Source organism: Eretmochelys imbricata, chromosome 15 (assembly GCF_965152235.1).
Source record: "Eretmochelys imbricata isolate rEreImb1 chromosome 15, rEreImb1.hap1, whole genome shotgun sequence".
NCBI lineage: Eukaryota > Metazoa > Chordata > Testudines > Cheloniidae > Eretmochelys > Eretmochelys imbricata.
The window spans coordinates 30,749,097-30,768,784 of NC_135586.1; the positions used below are offsets into that span (position 1 = coordinate 30,749,097).

Here is a 19,688-nt window from a genome sequence, read left to right on the forward strand (position 1 = left end):
TTATACATCCCAAAATGCCATTGGCCTTCTTGGCAACAAGGGCACACTGCTGACTCATATCCAGCTTCTCATCCACTGTTACCCCTAGGTCCTTATCCGCAGAACTGCTGCCTAGTCATTCGGTCCCTAGTCTGTAGCGGTGCATTGGATTCTTCTGTCCTAAGTACAGGACCCTGCACTTATCCTTATTGAACCTCATCAGATTTCTTTTGGCCCAATCCTCCAATTTGTCTAGGTCCTTCTGTATCCTATCCCTCCCCTCCAGCGTATCTACCACTCCTCCTAGTTTAGTATCATCCGCAAATTTGCTGAGAGTGCAATCCACACCATCCTCCAGATCATTTATGAAGATATTGAACAAAACCGGCCCCAGGACCGACCCTTGGGGCACTCCACTTGACACCGGCTGCCAACTAGACATGGAGCCATTAATCACTACCCGTTGAGCCCGACAATCTAGCCAGCTTTCTACCCACCTTATAGTGCATTCATCCAGTCCATACTTCCTTAACTTGCTGACAAGAATACTGTGGGAGACCGTGTCAAAAGCTTTGCTAAAGTCAAGAAACAATACATCCACTGCTTTCCCTTCATCCACAGAACCAGTAATCTCATCATAAAAGGCGATTAGATTAGTCAGGGACTTGAACCCAGCTCCCCCACATCCCCTGATTGTGCCCTAACCACCAGCCTATGGAGCGTGATAGCTTTGGTGCTCTTTCCTTGCCTGTTGAAAACTTCAGCAAAACTGAAAGATCTCAGCAAAATTTCATGTAGCTGAAAATGTTCTGACTATGTTTAGCAAGCAATTGGGATCTGCTGCTGAGGGGAAACCTAGTGCACGGAACTGTTGTGGTTTAAAAGTGACAGCCATTGCTGCTAGTGTGGATTAATTAGATTTGTGGCTCAAATTACAGAGATTCCTTTTGATATCAGGTTTCTGCTGCCCTAGATCACAAACAATATAAAATTCCTTGACAGTGGATAAAGTGCAGGATTTCTCTCTCCCCACCCCCAGCATGATGAATATGTTTACATTTCTCTGTGTAAATAACTTGCAACTGTGTGCGCAAAAGGAAATCAAGGGAAATAAATAGTGGAGTCTGTCTTAAAAAGTCTAGATGCAGTGTTGTTGTAGCCGTATCAGCTCTGTGTAAGCTCAAAGCGTCTCTCTCCACATGGGTGACCATAACTGTTAGAAAAAGTTTCCAGTATGAATAATTTGAGATAAACATTTGCTGTCTGCAAATATTCCTTAAAGTGTGTTGTTTCTCTGAACACTCCAGGCAAGGAAATCCATCTCTAGCAAAAGGGACATTTACATAGTCTAAGCAAATTCTCTGTTTTCACTTTTTCATTTGAGTAAATATTTGCAGAAAATGCTTTCAGGCTCCAGTTGTGACATTTCCCCCCAATGTCTGCTCCTTATGCTCTCTTCCTTATTAGCTCTGCCTTTGCCCTCTCCCCTCCTCAGAAGTGTTCATGGGCCAGCAAAGCATGTGTTAAAGTACAGAGGACAGAATGATCTTCTTATATTCCTAACCAAGAAGAAGAGATTAGAAAACTGGGAACAAAACCAGTGGGGATTCTTTGAGATGTTTTGATTGTTATTTAAGAACTTTTTCATCACTTGGCAAGAACATTCAGGTTAGAATCGTTTCCACCTCAAGCAGAGGAGCAAGGAACCCCAGCCTGAGACAGCTGATGTGACATATTTGAAACATTAACTGTCATCATGCTGCCCCCATTGTCTCTTGTGCATGTAAATACTTGACTTCAGCAGGGCATTTGGGTGCTCCCATAACATAGATATTTACTACAGCTACTAATTACTCATCTAAGAAAGGGCTGCAGGATTAAATGGGTAGTTTTATATATATCTTAATACTGAATCTAGGAGGAGAAATTATTAGAATGAAGGATGAAAGAGAAGATGAGGAAACTGAGAAACAACTTCCGGGTGGAAAGGTTTGTTTACTTTCAAAAAAGTACCTCACAAAACACTGCCCCATCTTTTTATGTTAGAATTCCTAACACCTATTTGTCTTTAATTAAACACATGAGACATTTGTTAATCGGAGGAAGAATGGCCAGAGAGGAAGAGGCTTTTGGACAACAGAAGGAGGGGTACTGAAAAATCAAATATCAGAGGGGTAGCCGCGTTAGTCTGTATCTGCAAAAACAACGAGGAGTCTGGACTCCTCGTTGTTTTTGAAAAATCAAGGCACTCAGGAGTAGTTTTAATTTGTAATGACAGTGTTAATGTCCTGAAGTTAGACTTTGCCTGGAATCACTGAACCCAAAGAATTTAAGCCTGCCTTGTGTGAAATCCTGATCTTTGAAGCACCACTGCATTGCAAGTGAAGCAAGAAATAACCCATGAACAGGTTAAGGGTTTACAGAGCATTATCAAGACTTCTTGCAAAATTTATGACTCCCTGCAGGGCATAAGAAGGCTTGTAGATATGCAGTAACTGTGACATAAGGCTTTCTAGTAGATGCTAGAAATCTGTTCTGATACAGTAATAAGGCTCATGTTAGAAAATAGTTTCAAGCATTAGAGCTTTTAACCCATATGTTCTCAAAAAATAAAACTGATGAGTAATAATAGGCACTAAGGTACTACAGTAATGGGCCTGGCATAAAAACTCCATAGATTCAACACATGAAGGTTCTTGCAAAAATGCTTGAAGTTTCCAAGTGCCAATTTTAGTCATTTTATTAGTTGGTCTGGTCAGGGTGGATGGGGTCAATAGATAATTCAGTCCTTGTACGTCTGACAAGAAATGTTGCCATTTTCCCCAGTAATTAAATAAGGCATTGAAAAATTGTTCCTTACAAATTACGGTTAAAGATTGTATTACCTCCCAGAGCTCAGCGTGAGAGGAGGTAACAACCTTGTTACTTTGCATATTCCACACAAAAGAAAGCATCAGTTATCCCTAGTTTCCTGGGCTGGTTACTTCTCGAGAAATTTAAATGTTTTTATGCTCATTTAAACAATAGAATTAATTGTCGTCAGAGCTATGCTTATATAGACTACAGTATATTATATAGAGTACAGTATGTTCAACAGTTTGAAATCATTTGGCTTTAGGAAAAAAAAATACATGTATTGGAAACCCGTATATAGTAATGATCTCAGTCAGTTGTGTTAAATAACATTTTCCATCATAAATTGCAAAATATAAAAACAATGGTTTAGGAGCCAGCTGCTCAGTTTTATAATGAAGTATGATAATTAGAAAGAAATATCTCCCTGCCCACTCCCATTCTCCCCCGGGGCTAATTGTATAAATTGACCAATCTGTAATCTGAAATTATGTACGCAGGGTGAATGGAACTAATATGTATCGCTTAACAGGGAATTGCTGAGTTTGTGCGGAGTGTCATGTTATTAATTTCCTTAGCATGCACAGAAGAGAAAATCTTCAGTACAGGAAGAAATAGGCAGGCAATGTCTTTGAGGAAGGTGGCACGCTTTAAACACAGTGATTCAAGTCCATGCAACCCCAGGAGTGAGAACCTGGGTTGTTGTCAATAATCTTGGAGGATGATTTTGGAGGAACTCTGCCTTTGAGGCTGGCTGGAAAGGCTCCCATTGACTTCACTGAGGGTCGGATCGGGATCAGGGAGTAAAAATTTCAAAAGGACCTAAATCCTATCTTCAAAAGTGAAAAGTGACATAGGCCCTTAGGAGCCCAAGTCGTATTGCAAGTGAATGGGATTTAGATGCCTGAGTGCCTAAGTCACTGTTGAAAACGTGACATAGGCTCCAAAGTCACTTGAGTGTCTTTAACATGTTACTTGTATTGCCTGGCTATATCCTTCTCCCTCAATGAGTCATCTCAGCCACAGAGGCCCAGAAAGCCTGGTCTGAGTGATGCCGCCAAACACAAGCTAAAAGAGAAGAAGGACTTGTGGCACCTTAGAGACTAACAAATTTATTTGAGTATAAGCTTTCGTGAGCTACAGCTCACTTCATCGGATGCATGCAGTGGAAAATACATGGTCCATGAGGAGGGCTCCTAGATGCTACAATAATACAAATAAATAATAATAATAATTAATAATACATTGGTCTCACTCCACTGACTTCAATAAAATGATTCTCGATTCACACTCGTGTAAGTGAGAGGGGTATCAGGTCTAGCACACATAGTATTTAAGAATGGAAACATCTTTCTTTTAGAAGTGTTGATATCAGCAAAGTCACAGTGTTAATCATTTAATGCTACTCTTTGCCGCCTGCTAGCAGAGTCTAGATTGCTCCATTTCATATACTTATTTCTATTATAGTCCAAAAGCCTTGCTAGTCAGTCATAGGGGATGTAGAATGTGATCGTGTCCCAGAGTCCAATCAGTCAATGACATTAGTAGCTGTTTGCCTGTTACAGAAGAGCATTGTTACTATAATGAGTGCTGATGGGCATGGACAGTTCTTTGTGGGGAAAAACTGTAGGTGATTCTCTCCTATTCCTTCCCGTTCCTCGGCAAACACACGGCACAAAACATCTGAGTGCTAGATACATCTGAATGCTAGTGGTATCTAGCTAAGCATTTGTACATATACAATGCTGATCCACCTGCCGAACACTTCCTGTGCTAGCTGCTTGGAGGAGGGCGCGCTGGGTTTGGCAGAGGAGGAGCCAACCTGTTGAACAGGGAAATACTTTTTCTCTGTTGCCGCCTCTCAAAAATTGGAAAGACATAACGATTCACATCTTTTGTCAAGTGTTGCACAGAAAATGCATGCAAGAAATGATACCCCACTGATGATGATTTGGTTAGGAATTATGTTTGTTTTGATTCGCTTGAACAAAATCAAGACGTTTCTGAAGTAATGGTATACAATGCATCCTAAACAGGAGATATAGTTCCTGATGCAAAGTCCATTGAAGTCCACAGAAAGACACGTATTGATTTCAAGGGGCTGTGGCTCAGGCCTCTAGTAAATATAATGTAATAAATAAAGTACCAGACAAAAAAAAAATGAGTGAATGAGGATACATATAGGAAGGCAGAAATGACTGTACCATAATGTTATATGCCCCAGTAAAACGACTACAGCCAGCTCCCCAGCTGGAGTAAATCGGTGTCGCTCCACTAACATAAGTGGGGCTATGCCTTGTTACATTAGGGTCTGAAGATCTGGGCCCAATGCTTTATAAGGTGATTAGCACTGAAGAATACTTTGTGTGCTTGACAATCTCTGCAGGAGGGCAGAGTAACCCATTTTAATATTGCCATCAGCTGAATTAGATTAATTATTTCTTTACAACTTCTTTTAATGAAAATGCCGCTTAAGTCATTTCACTCAATTTCAGAAGAGTGCCTATTTCCTCAGGGTGCCTGAGGTCATTTACCAGCCACTGGGTGGAACATAAAAGGCTTGATTCTCTGCTGAACCCACCACTGGCTCCTTGATCCTCTATCCTTGCAATAGCCTCTGGGCCCCTTTAATGTAAACCAGGTGGCTGTAATCCCTATGGTGCCACATCTGTCCCTGCCCATGTTGTTCCTCCTGTACCAATCATAGCAGGAAGGGAGACGAAGGAGCTGGCTCTGTTGGCTCCAAGTCTGCTGGTGACTCCACCACACATGGGGTATCTCCAGCCCAGGACTCACTCACAGGGAGTCTCTGCTCCATTTTCACGATTTACCTGGCTAAAAGGGAGCAAAGTGAACCAGAAAATCTGGCCCATAACACTGAGAAAGTGTAAAATGACCTACAGTGGCTATTGAAAGTTGGAATTCAGCCGCTCCCTTGTTGGAGAAAATGATGCACCTGTGCTATGAATCTGGCAGCTTTAGAGAGAACTATAGTGTATTCTTGAGATTTGATTTCAGGCTCTTGAGCTTTCCAAACATAAGAACGGCCATACTGGGTCAGACCAAAGGTCCATCTAGCCCAGTGAACTGTCTTCTGACAGATGCCAGTGCCAGGTGCCCCAGAGGGAAAGAACAGAACAGGTCATCATCAAGTGATCCATCCCCTGTCGCCCATCCCCAGCTTCTGGCAAACAGAGGCTAGGGACGCCATCCCTGCCCATCCTGGTGAACAGCCATTGGTGGATCTATTCTCCATGAATGTATCGAATTCTTTTTGGAACCCTGTTATAGTCTTAGCCTTCACAACAAACTCTGGCAAAGAGTTCCACAGGTTGACTGTGCATTGTGTGAAGAAATACTTCCTTTTGTTTGTTTTAAACCTGCTGCTTATTAATTTCATTTGGTGACCCCTAGTTCTTGTGTTATGAGAAGGAGTAAATAACACTTCCTTATTTACTTTCTCCACACCAGTCATGATTTTATAGACCTCAATCATATCACCCCTTATTTGTCTCTATTCCAAACTGAAAAGTTCCAGTCTTATTAATCTCTCCTCATATGGCTGCCATTTCATATCCCTAATCAATGTTGTTGCTCTTTTCTGAACCTTTTCCAATTCCAATATATCTTTTTTGAGATGGGGCAAACATATCTGCATGCAGTATTCAAGATGCAGGCGAATCATGGATTTATACAGAGGCAATATGAGATTTTCTGTCTGATTATCTATCCCTTCCTTAATGATTCCCAACATTCTGTTCGCTTTTTTGACCATTGCTGCACATTGAGTGGATGTGTTCAGAGAACTATCCACAATGACTCCAACATCACTTTCTTGAGTGGTAACAGCTAATTTAGACCCCATCATTCTATATGTATAGTGGGGATTATGTTTTCCAATATGCATTACTTTGCATGTATCAGCAAAAAGAAAAGGAGGACTTATGGCACCTTAGAGACTAACAAATTTATTTGCATGTATCAACACTGAATTTCATCTGCCATTTTGTTGCCCAGTCACCCAGTTATAAGAGATACTTTTATAGCTCTTTGCAGTCTGCCTGGGAGGGACTTAACTATCTTGAGTAGTTTTGTATTATCTGCAAATTTTGCCATCTCACTGTTTACCCCTTTTTCCAGATCATTTATTAATATGTTGAAATATCTGGTCCCAGTACAGACCCCTGGGGGACACCACTATTTACCTCTCTCCATTCTGAAAACTGACCATTTATTCCTACCTTTTGTTTCCTATCTTTTAACCAGCTACCAATCCATGAGAGGACCTTCCCTCTTATCCCATGACAGCTTACTTTGCTTAAGAGCCTTTGGTGAAGGACCTTGTCAAAGGCTTTCTGAAAAATCGCAGTACACTATATCCACTGGATCCCCCTTGTCCACATGCTTGTTGACCCCCTAAAAGAATTCTAGTAGATTGGTGAGGCACAATTTCCTTTACAAAAACCATGTTGACTCTTCCCCCAACAAATTATGTTCATCTATGTGTCTGACAAGTTTGTTCTTTACTATCGTTTCAACCAGTTTGCCTGGTACAGAAGTCAGGCTTACCGGCCTGTAATTGCCGGGATCACCTCTGGATCCCTTTTTAAAAGTTGGTGTCACATTAGCTGTCCTCCTGTCATCTGATACAGATGCTGATTTAAATGATAAGTTGCAGACTACAATTAGCAGTCCTGCAATTTCACATTTGAGTTCCTTCAGACCTTTTGGGTGAATCCCATCTGGTCCTGGTGACTTATTACTGTTTTGTTCATCATTTTTTTTCCAAAACCTCCTCTAATGACACCTCAATTTGTGACAGTTCCTCAGATTTGTCACCTAAAAAGAATGGCTCAGGGTTGGGAATCTCCCTCATATCCTCGGCTGTGAAGATCAATGCAAAGAATTCATTTAGTTTCTCTGCAATGGTCTTATCATCCTTGAGTGCTCCTTTAGCACCTCAATTGTACAGTGGCCCCACGAGTTGTTTATCAGGCTTCCTGCTTCTGATGTACTTAAACATTTTTTTGCTATTACTTTTTGAGTCTTTGTCTAACTGTTCTTCAAATTCTTTTTTGGCCTTCCTAATAATATTTTTACACTTCATTTGCCAGAGTTTATGCTCTCTTCTATTTTCCTCACTAGGATTTAACTTCCACTTTTTAAAGGATGCCTTTTTGCCTCTCACTGCTTCTTTTACTTTGTTGTTTTGCCACGTTGGCACTTTTTTTGGTTCTCTTATTATGTTTTTTAATTTGGGGTATACCTTTAAGTTGAGCCTCTATTATGGTGTTTTTTAAAAGTTTCTATGCAACTTGCAGGGATTTTACTTTTGGTGTTGTACCTTTTTAATTTCTGTTTCACTAACCTCCTCATTTTTGTGTAGTTCCCCTTTCTGAAATTAAATGCTACAGTGTTGGGCCTCTGTGGTGTTTTCCCTGCCACACGGATGTAAAATTTAATTATATTATGGTCACTATTACCAAGCGGTCCAGCTATATTCACCTCTTGGACCTGATCCTGTGCTCCACTTAGGACTAAATCAAGAATTGCCTCTGCTCTTGTGGGTTCCAGGACTAGTTGCTCCAAGAAGCAGTCACTTAAGGTGTCAAGAAACTTTATCTCTGCATCCCTTCCTGAGGTGATATGTACCCAGTCAGTATGGGGATAGTTGAAATCCTCAATTATTATTCAGTTTTTTATTTTAATAGCCTCTTTAATCTCCCTCAGCATTTCTCAGTCACTATCACCATCGTGGTCAGGGTGGTCAGTAATATATCCCTAATGCTATATTTGTATTATTCAAGCATGGAATTACTATCCATCGAGATTCTGTGGTATAGATGGGTTCATTTAAGATTTTTACTTCATTTGATTCTTCTCTTTCTTTCACATATAGTATCACTCCACCACCAGCACGACCTGTTGTGTCCTTCTGATATATTTCGTACCCTGGTATTACTGTGTCCCATTGATTATCCTCATTCAACCAAGTTTCTGTGATGCCTATTGTCAAGGTTCCTTCCCCACTCTGAACTCTAGGGTACAGATGTGGGGACCTGCATGAAAGACCCCCTAAGCTTATTCTTACCAGCTTAGGTTAAAAACTTCCCCAAGGTACAAACTTTGCCTTGTCCTTGAACAGCATGCTGCCACCACCAAGCGTTTTAAACAAAGGACAGGGAAAGAGCCCACTTGGAGATGTCTTCTCACAAAATGCCCACCCCTACACCCCCTTTCCTGTGGAAGGTTTGATAATAATCCTCACCAATTGGTACAGGTGAACACAGACCCAAACCCTTGGATCTTAAGAACAATGAAAAATCAATCAGGTTCTTAAAAGAAGAATTTTAATTAAAGAAAAGGTAAAAGAATCACCTCTGTAAAATCAGGATGGTAAATACCTTACAGGGTAATCAGATTCAAAACATAGAGAATCCCTCTAGACAAACACTTAAGTTACAAAAAGACACAAAAACAGGAATATACATTCCCTCCAGCACAGCTTATTTTACCAGCCATTAAACAAAAGAAAATCTAACACATTTTCTAGCTAGATTACTTACTAACTTAACAGGAATTGGAAGGCTTGCATTTCTGATCTGTTCCCGGAAAAAGCATCACACAGACAGACAGAATCCTTTGTTCCCCCCGCCTCGGCTCCAGATTTGAAAGTATCTTGTCCACTCATTGGCCATTTTGGGTCAGGTGCCAGCGAGGTTACCTTAGCTTCTTAACCCTTTACAGGTGAATGGGTTTTGCCTCTGGCCAGGAGGGATTTTATAGCACTATATCTAGAAAGGGGGTTACCCTTCCCTTTATATTTATGACACCTATTATAGCAATATTCTCCTTTAATACGAGGCACTCTAGTTCACCCATTTTATCATTTAGACTTCTAGCGCTGGTATATAAGCCCTTTAAAAACTTGTCACTTTTTAGCTGTCTCCCATTACATGGTGTAATTGAATGAGACTTTTTTTCATTTGACTGTTTCCCATCAGATCCTACCTGTATTTTATCTTCCATCCTCTCCTCCTTACTAGAACATGGAGAATCTCCATTAATAGATCCTCCCCTAAGGGAAGTCTCTGTTTGAACCACGTGCTCCTCCATACCTGTCGGCTTTCCCCCAGTCCTTAGTTTAAAAAAACCCTTTTTAATTTTAAGTGCCAGCAATCTGGTTCCATTTTGGTTTAGGTGGAGTCCATCCTTCCTGTACAGGTTCCCCCTTTCCCAAAAGTTTCTCCAGTTCCTTATAAATCTAAACCCCTCCTTCCTACACCATCATCTCATCCATGCATTGAAACCCTGCAGTTCTGCCTGTCTAACGGGCCCTGAGCGTGGAACTGGGAACATTTCAGAGAATGCTACCATGGTGCTCCTGGACTTCATCCTCTTGCCTAGGATCCTAAATTTGGCCTCCAGGAACTCTCTCCTATCCTTCCCTATGTCATTGGTACCTACATGTACCACGACCACCTGCTCCTTCCCAGCACTACACACAAGTCTATCTAGATGTCTCGAGAGATCTGCAACCTTTGCACCAGGCAGGCAAGTCACCATGCAGTTCTCCCAGTCATCACAAACCCAGCTATTTATGTTTCTAATGATCCAATCACTGATTAATAATACTTGTCTCTTCCTGATAACTGGAGTGCCCTCCCACAGAGAGGTGTCCTCAGTGCAAGAGGATACCACAACGTCATATGGAAGGAGGGTCCCAACTATGGGATTGTTTCCCTCTGCTCCAGTTGGATGTTCTCCTTCCCTGAGACTTTCATCCTCCTTAACAACATGGAGGCTGTCAGACTGGGGGTGGGACTATTCTACTGTGTCCTGAAAAGTCTCATCTCTGTACCTCTTTGCCTCCCTTAGCTTCCCCAGCTCAGTCACTCTGGTCTCCAGACCTGTACACGGTCTCTGAGGGCCAGGGGCTCCTTGCACTGAATGCACACACACGCCACCTGTCCAGAAGGCAGGTAATCATACATGCTGCATTGGGTGCAATAAACTGGGTAGTCCCCACTCTGTTGCTGGACTTCTGCCTGCATTCTCTTTTTACTCCTGCCGCTGGTTCCTTTGTTGTTGTTTTATTTTTTATCACGGGGTGGTTTTGGCTTTCAGTTTAAAGAATGTTAAGTTTATCTAGCCCTTCCTAACACTCGCCCCTCCCTCGCAATGCTCCCCTGTTAGCTGCTCCTGTTTATTAGCTCCTCTGGTCGCTTAGGAGCGGGCTTTTTAAAGTCCTGTCTTCCTGAGTAGCCATAAGGTAAAAGCTGAGGGTCAAACTTTTTAACTATTATTGTACTTAACAGTACAACTAGTGGCATTTATAGAAAATCACTGGTATGCTTTTAATGAGATTTTACGTTTGCTTAATAATTTTTGCTGTATTATTTAATTAATTTTTTTTTCATTAGACAGGAAGAGTGGAATTTAGCAACCAGAGAACCCAAACCCTCAGAGAATCCTTGGCACACTGCTGGTGTACTCCTGCCTAGCTACGGACATGCTGGATAGCCTCCGGGTTTAGGTACTTTGTATTTGGCATTGTACAACCTTGGAGAGAATGCCACATAGTTAGGGAAACAAAGCTGAAACTTGACAATAAATCTAATAAGGAAAGATAAAGACAGTTGGGGAAAAACTGGGTATTTTGAGGTGACATCAGAATTTCACAAAATTATAGAAAGGAAAATGTCTGTAGAAATGGCTTTATTAATAAGGCAATTAAAAGACGTAGCCTACAATTGAAGGGCCACACTCTCATACCTATGATTTTCCTTATGCAAGGGACAGGAAATTGCATGAGTTTCAACTCTCTTCTTAAGCTCTGTCCCTACGGGACGGCATTTCTAGTTAACCTGTTACACCACCAACGTTTCATGGTGAATGACACTTTTGGATGACACCCAGCTATGTTTTCTAAGAAAAAATATGGACTCATAATGGTGGCAAATTGCCACAAAAAGGCACTTGTAATAGTCCCTCATGGTACAAAGATAAAGAACATGAAATAGCCTTCCTAGAAGAGTCCTTGAGACTCCTTCACGAAGTGATTCAGAAAGAAAATTGTGTTAATACTTAGGGAGGCAAAGTAGGGGAATTCTGTGATTTCTTCACAAGCCCGGATTTGGTGGCCACTAATATCCTATCTATCCTAATATCTGTGTTGCATAATTCAATGGGACTGAGAGCGCTACCTCCCATTTTCCAATGGGTGTACATCAGCACTATTCTATTAAGATAATTTTTTGGGGGGAAAAGTCTAACGGGGTGCTAAATTTTGTAAAGAACCAATTAATTTTAACTCATAAGCTAATTAAAAAATAACTTCTCAAAATGATCATTCTATATTCTTTACTGTGCTAAAATGTTGAGGATACATGATAGTTTTCATACATAATAAGGAGGTTGAATCCCTACTTTGTTTTCCCTTAAAGAAGTATCAATCAGACAGACAGACACAAGAATCATGCAACTAAAAAGACATACTAAACTTCATCACTCACACACTTTCACTCATTTGTACATTGCCTCTTTAGATTGTAAGCTTTTTGGGGAAAGGATCTTGTCTTCTTCTGTGTCTCTAATCAACTGTTCTATTCGGTTCAGGTTATTATAAACTTTCCCCCACCCAGTCACCAGATTATCTGAGTGGCTTCCAGAAATGCATTAACAGGTGTGATGAGCATTTGTGATGTCTGGTACTCTTTTCTCCTTTTTTCTCTCCAAGGGGAAAATGATGCGAAGCTTTTTTTTTTTTTTTTGTTTACATTTTTTATTTGATATCTGTTCGCACACTATTTATGTTATGTAAATAATAATAATAATAATAATTAATAAATTGATACCAATAATAATACTGAGCTTTTCATCTATAAAACTTGTTCCAGGAAGAATGCACTAAACAAACAGAACAGTCATTTCTGTCATATCATGTACAAAGCTTAATGCATAAGATTTGAGTCCTCCTGCCCTCTCATCTTTTGTACCTTGAGAGATGGCTAATTGGTTAGGCTCATGTGGGCATATCCCATCCTATCAATTTCCAACGATTATAAGGGTAAGTGGGGATGTGTGTTGCTGGAGCTTGTTCTTTCCTGTCTTTTATATTTCTGATTTTTATTAATTATTATAAATAATAATCATTAGTATTTACTTAGCTCTTTACTTCCTCAGAGCATTTTACGGACATTCATTGATGTATGCTCACAAACACTCAGTATGTGAGGTAGGTAAATATTGTTTTCACTCTGTTGGGTTTGATCCATGTTTTGTGACCAAATAGGATTTTTCCTCTCAGCTTTCAATCATATCATTATTTTCAATGCAGAAGGTAGAGAAGGTGGCAAGATGTAACTTCTCTGTTTGGCAGCTTACGCAGATAAAAGACCAATAATCAGAGCCCTTCTATTCAAGAGCCAAATGAAGTAATGAAGGAGGGTATCGTTCTAGAAACAATCTTCATGACACTCCAGCAGAGGGAGGTCTTTCATGCAGCTATCAGCTATAATCAAGTTGTTCTCTAACAGCATTTCCCACAAAGGTATCTCGATGAAGAAGACTCCCAGTCATTTGCTTGCTGTCTATACAGTTGGCAGCAAAGTTACAGTTATAATTAAAGGTAAATACTGTTTACTATCCTTTAGATCAAAAGTCTGATTCATTTCTGTGCGTTAATGCCACTCATAACTATTAGAGATGTTTTCAGAGTAACATTCAGCAATAATTTCTCTAATATAAACACTCCAAAATTTTGAGTTATTTTTAAATTTTATTGTACATAGAAGTGGTGAGTGTGTACATATTATCTGAATGTCTAGAAGCCTAATAAGAATACAATAAACAATCTGTTGATTCTGTGCACAGTTAATGATTCCTTTGATGTAATGAATATCCAACTGAGAATATTACCCGAAAAGTCATCTTTTGCCTTGGTGATCTGTGCAAATGCCATTCTCTGAGGTAGAGAGTTTCCAATACAAAATTAAAATTGCAAACACTATTAATTTGGTAGTGGGGAGAATACCAGATGGCAGTTAGGATTTCTTGGCTCGTGCAGATACCTGCAAAATCCTATACTCAGTCCCAGTGAGGCTGTGAGCCACTTTTAAAATGATTGAATTGTATATCTCTATTCTGGCATTCAGACAAGTGCACTGACATACTTTAATACAGGTGCATCAACAATGCACAAATTTATCTTCATGCCTAGCCACAGCTAACAATCGCACACAGACATTTGTGCGTGTATGTATATACTCACACACGCTTACTCTTATGCAAATCCATACTCCTTTGCAGTACATTTGGTTTCTATATAGGTATACAGTAAGGAATATGAAAAAAGAAGGCTTTACAGAGTCAGGTATAGTGAATCTAACTCCACCATGGTGTATGTTAGGCCTCCATGTTCTATTTTATTTATTTATTTCAATTTCCGTTGGTCCAATAAAGAGCATCCCCCTGAGCTCTCAGGGTATTTGTCAGTCTGTTAAAAATACATGCTTAAAATAAACTGACTCTATCAATTACCTCCAGATCACTGCACCCCAGAAACCACCATAAATATAACAAAAAATTAATAATCCCTCTAAGAGAATCTAAACAAGAGGATTCCTATCACCACTACATAAGAACAGCCAGACTGGGTCAGACCAATGGTCCATCTAGCCCAGTATCCTGTCTTCTGACAGTGACCAGTGCCAGATGCTCCAATGTGAATGAACAGAACAGGGCAGTTATTGAGTGATCCATCCCCTGCCGTTCATTCCCAGCTTCTGACAGTCTGAGGCTTAGGGACAGCCAAAGCATGGGATTGTATCCCTGACCATCATGGCTAATAGCCATTGACTGACCTTTCCTTCATGAATTTATCTAATTCTTTTTTGAACCCAGTTATACTTTTGGCCTTCACAACATCCCCTGGCAATGAGTTCCACAGGTTGACCGTGTGTTGTGTGAAGAAATACTTTGTTTGTTTTAAACCTGCTGCCTATTAATTTTATTAAGGTTGACCCATTTCTTGTGTTTATGTTAAGGGACAAATAACACTTCCCTGTTCAATTTCTCTACACCATTCATGATTTTATAGACCTCTATTATATCCCCCCTTTGTCTTCACTTTTCTAAACTGAACTGCCCCAGCCTTTTAATCTTTCCTCGTATGGAAGCTATTCCATATCCCTAATAATTTTTGTTGCCCTTTCTGTACCTTTTCCAACTCTAATACATCTTTTTTGAGATGACCAAAACTGTGGGCAGTATTTGAGGTGTAGGTGTACCATGAATTTATACAATCGTGTTATGCTATTTTCTGTCTTATTATCTATCCATTTTCTAATGGTTCCCAACTTTTTTAGCTTTTTTGACTGCTGCTGCACACTGAGCAGATGTTTTCAGAGAACTATGCATGATGACTCCAAAATCTTTCTTGAGTGGCAATAGCTAATTTAGAACTCATCATTTTGAATGTATAGCTGGGATTATGTTTTCTTTGCACTTACCAACATTGAATTTCATCAGGCATTTTGTTGCCCAGTCACCCAGTCTTGTGAGATCCCTTTGTAACTCTTCTGAGTCAGCTTCAGACTTAAGTTTCTTGAGTAATTTAGTATCATCTGCAAACTTTACCACACATTGTTTACCCCCTTTCCATATAATTTATGAACCTGTTGAACAGTACAGGTCCCAGTACAGATCCAAGGGGAACCCCATTATTTACCACTTTCCATTGTGAAAAGTGACCATTTATTCCTACTCTTTGTTTCCTATCCTTTAACCAGTTACTGATTCATGAGAGGACCTTCCGTTTTATCCCATGACTGCTTACTTTGCTTAAGAAGGCTTTCTGAAAGTCCAGCTACACTGTATCAGCTGGATCACCCTTGTCCACATGCTTGTTGACACCCTCAAAGAATTCTAACATTGTTGAGGCATGATTTCCCTTTACAAAGCCATGTTGATTCTCCCTAGCAGCACCTATCCTTTGTTAGTTTCAGAAAGTATAATCTGAGTTTATTTGGCTGAAATCTGCATTTACTTCCGCTAATTTATTCAAGAGACATGGTGGGTGAGGTAATATCTTTTATTGGACCAACCTCCCTCACCAACAGATGTTTTCCCAAAATGATGCAGAAACTAGAGTTGAATGTATTCTTAACATCTAAATTAGGCCTTGCCCTTTATAGTGATTATGGCTATTTACTTGTAACCTGTAGATGCACTAACTCATATTCTGGCAAGCTGAATTCTAAGCCATTTCCATTCAGATCTCAGACTGTATCAGTATATTTTAAGAGATCAGAAGGTTCTCTAAAAACCAGGGTGACTAGGAGCAGTTTGTCTAACTGATCAGTCACCCCAAATATACCGTTCTGTGGTGCTGTGTTTCTTATATGCTATTTCTATTTTTAACATATGTTTTCTGAACAACAGTTTGGAGTACTTTGGACAAAAAGGTAGAAAAGTTATTTTTATTAATTGTTGTAATCGCCATAATTTCACCATGTTTGCCCTTTAGCCACAGGGCTAGTCTACTTCTTTTAACTAGAGTCATTCATTTCCATTCATACACTTCTATTCAGATCTTGTTAACCTGGTCTTGGTGAACCTATATGAATATCCAAGAGGTTCATGCAGCAACTAGTCAAATTACAGCATAGTATATACAGAATGTACACTACCTTGCCACAATTAAAAATACACAAAAAAGTTTTGTATTGCCAAGATCTGACTGAATAACAAATATATATATTCAATATAAATTGTGAAAAGAACAGCATTTCTTACAACCAAATTTATTGTTTTATGTTCTGTTTATTGGTATAGTGAAAGAAAGCATCAATAAAACCTGAAAGCATTCAAAAGAAAACAAGTTTAACTGGTTTTTAGCATGAGCTATTATCAAAAGTGACTTCACACAAATTTTCACAAAGAGCCTTTTAAAGTGTACATTTCAATGAAATCTAGATAATAATGGCAAAAAACAACACTGAGAATAAAAAGGAACTTTGAGCCCTAAGTGGTATTGTCTTAGCCATTATCATAATCAACATAATTTTAAGTATTTTTTCCTTTTAAAAAAAACCTTTGAAAAGGACTTATTAGGCAGATGTTAATGGATTGCTATTCGTTTTTTTTCCTATTTGATTACAAGGGGGATTTAATGTTTAGCAACAGTATCAAGCCAGGTCAGTTATGAAAAATTCATTGCTGCCAGTAACTTCCCTTGCTCAGTGCATTTCAGAAGAAGAGAACAAACTCTCTGAGTATCTGCATGTCTTGTGGTAATGATGAATGGGGAAAGGGGGTTGGTGGTGAAGTAGTCAGGACTTAAATACCTGTCCTAAAAGAATCAGGATAATACCCATGGATAATCAAATATTCTCGCTAAAATTGTGGATAGGGTTGAATCCTCCCACATGATGACTGATAAATTGGAATATGTCTTCCTATTTTACTAACTTTACCTAATTAGGCCTTGTAGGGGCTCAACTTCATGCAGGTAAGTAGTCTAACTGATGACAATGGTTAAGCACGTTTAGGCTGTTTGCTGGATTGGGGTAAGACTAGAGTGGTCAGCAGTTTTCGCGAGTGAGCCTGAGAAGCACATTTTTGTGTTACACAGAACTGCTGGTATCCAGGTTAATGGTTTTGTTTTTTACCTTGGTATGCGGGTATCCAGGTTTCATGGCTTTTTACCCTGCAACCACAAAAATGTTAAGTCACTGACATAGAGTTTAGAATACAAGAGATGGGCTTGGTTTGAATCTGAGGATTTATGGAAAACAAATTACAGTACTCACCAGATTCAGCTTTCAGTGCCAGCTCAACGGACATATGGAAATTAAAACACTACTTTTAAAATTGTATCTAGATTAAATAGGTCATTTAAATCATCTGATGTATAGTTGACATAGCTTTAATCAGATCACTAACTTTTATATAGAAGTAGTGGGCAAAGGGGCACCTATAAAGAACTCAAAACCAGCTTAATTTAAAACTTCAGAAACTTGTAGCCTTTCATTTGCCTGTTGGCCAACATGTTTGAAGAAATGTCCCTTAAAAGGAACAAAGTTATACTATAGTTGAAGCACAAAAGGTGAGCTGTAAAGCAAAACCAACCAAAGGACACTGTGTTTGTACCCATTATTGCTTCTTTATGATGTGTAAAGACAGTCTCAAAGAATTTTTTCTGCCTTTTAAAAAAAACTAACTTTATAAATAGCTGGTCTTGATGTTTTTGGTAGAGGACTACAGAACTAATGGATATTGACATCACAATACACTGAAACTTGAGCTGCGAGCTTCCTAGCCCTCAATTGCAGGAAAAGGAGATGTTTAATCTGAGTGTGTGTTAAACCCCAGTCCTGGAATCTGATGCATGGGGGTGAATTCTGCACCCACTGCAGAGCCCCCGTGAAATCCATCTATTGTGATGTTAGCATTCCCTCCCTTTTTATGACTTTCAGCAAAATCCTGGGTGGTCAAGACTTGATACTCCTGCTACTTCGAAGGAAAAACAAAACAAAAATCATTTGTGAGGGATGGAAAACGTTATAAATCACTCCTTACTCTTTATAAACGAAGGAGCAGGAAAGAACCCACTTTAAATGTTTCCTTTTGGCATTTGCATAATACCTCTTAACTTATGGCCCCCATCATTTACATTTCTTGCCTTGTGTTAAAATCTTAAGCCGAATGTAGGAGTCCAGCCCCCCCCCCCCCATATTTCATAGTAAATTTCACTGCAGTCGCTTTAGCTGTCAGCAGATGAAGTAATCACCCAGGAGCCCCCCCCGCTCCACCCCCCGCCCCGAGCGGCACTCCCGCAGGAGGAGTCTCTGCCGCCGGCACGCAGGAAACGGAGCCGCGCGGGGAGCGAGTCCAGCTCCGGGTCTTGGCGCGAGCTCCGGCCCCGGCCCCGCCGCCGCGCTGTCAGCCAGGAGGAGGGGAGGGGGAAACCAGGGCTCCCCAAGCAGCCGATTAAAAGACCCCCCCCGACTCCCCCCCCCCGCGGCCGCAGAAGGACCCACTGGCACGAGGCCGCGGCGGGGAAGGGGGTCTCGGCGGGGGGACGGGGACACGCGCGGCGGCTCCGCCTCGGGCGCTGCCCCACGCGGGGGCTGCTGGTCGGGGGGCAGCGCTGCTGCCCGGCAAGCCCCGGGGCCAGGGCTCCCCGTCCCGCTGCGGCTGGGTCGAGCGGCGACGGGAGCGTCCCGGGGGGCTGCGTCCCGGGGGCGCCCGCCGGGCTCCGAGCCGCGCCGCCCGCCCGGGCCGGGGGGGACCTCGCGGCCGCAAGGAGCCGCTGCCCCCAGAGGCGCTTTGGGGTCGCCGGCGCCCCGCTTCTCTGCCGCTGGGGAGATGGGCGCAGGGGCCGGGCGGGAGGCCAGGGGGCGGCTCTAGGGCCATCGCCTGGATCTGCCCCGGCACCCCGGACCGGGACAGCGGCATGGCTCCCGGCGGCGCCTGAACGGGCAGCGCGGCCGGGGCACGGGGCGCTGAGCGCGGCTGGGGCGCAGCGGAGCGCGGCCCCCGTGGGGGGACGGGGGAGAGAGCCGGGGCCTGAGCCCCCCCCCGCGCCCCTCGCGCAGCCGGCGCGAGCCTCCTCCCCCCCCCCACCCGCGCGCGGCGGCCGTTGGAGCCGCGGGTCGCTGACCCCGGCGGCGCCTCCATCTGCAGCCCGGCGGGGAGCGGGGAACATGGCGGACCTGGAGGCGGTGCTGGCCGATGTCAGCTACCTGATGGCGATGGAGAAGAGCAAGAGCACCCCGGCGGCGCGGGCCAGCAAGAAGATCAGCCTGCCGGAGCCCAGGTACCAGCCCGCCCAGCCCAGCCCGGGACCCCCC

General features: G+C 41.8%; 1 protein-coding gene across 1 annotated transcript in view; it reads left to right on the forward strand.

The window, feature by feature from the left end:
* The first annotated feature begins 19,541 nt into the window (after positions 1-19,541).
* Positions 19,542-19,688, forward strand: part of GRK3 (G protein-coupled receptor kinase 3) — a 118,519-nt gene continuing 118,372 nt past the window's right edge. Inside the window, exon 1 of the mRNA XM_077834949.1 lies at positions 19,542-19,654. Within this exon, the coding sequence (XP_077691075.1) occupies positions 19,542-19,654 (113 nt within the window). The remainder of the gene's footprint in view (positions 19,655-19,688) is intronic.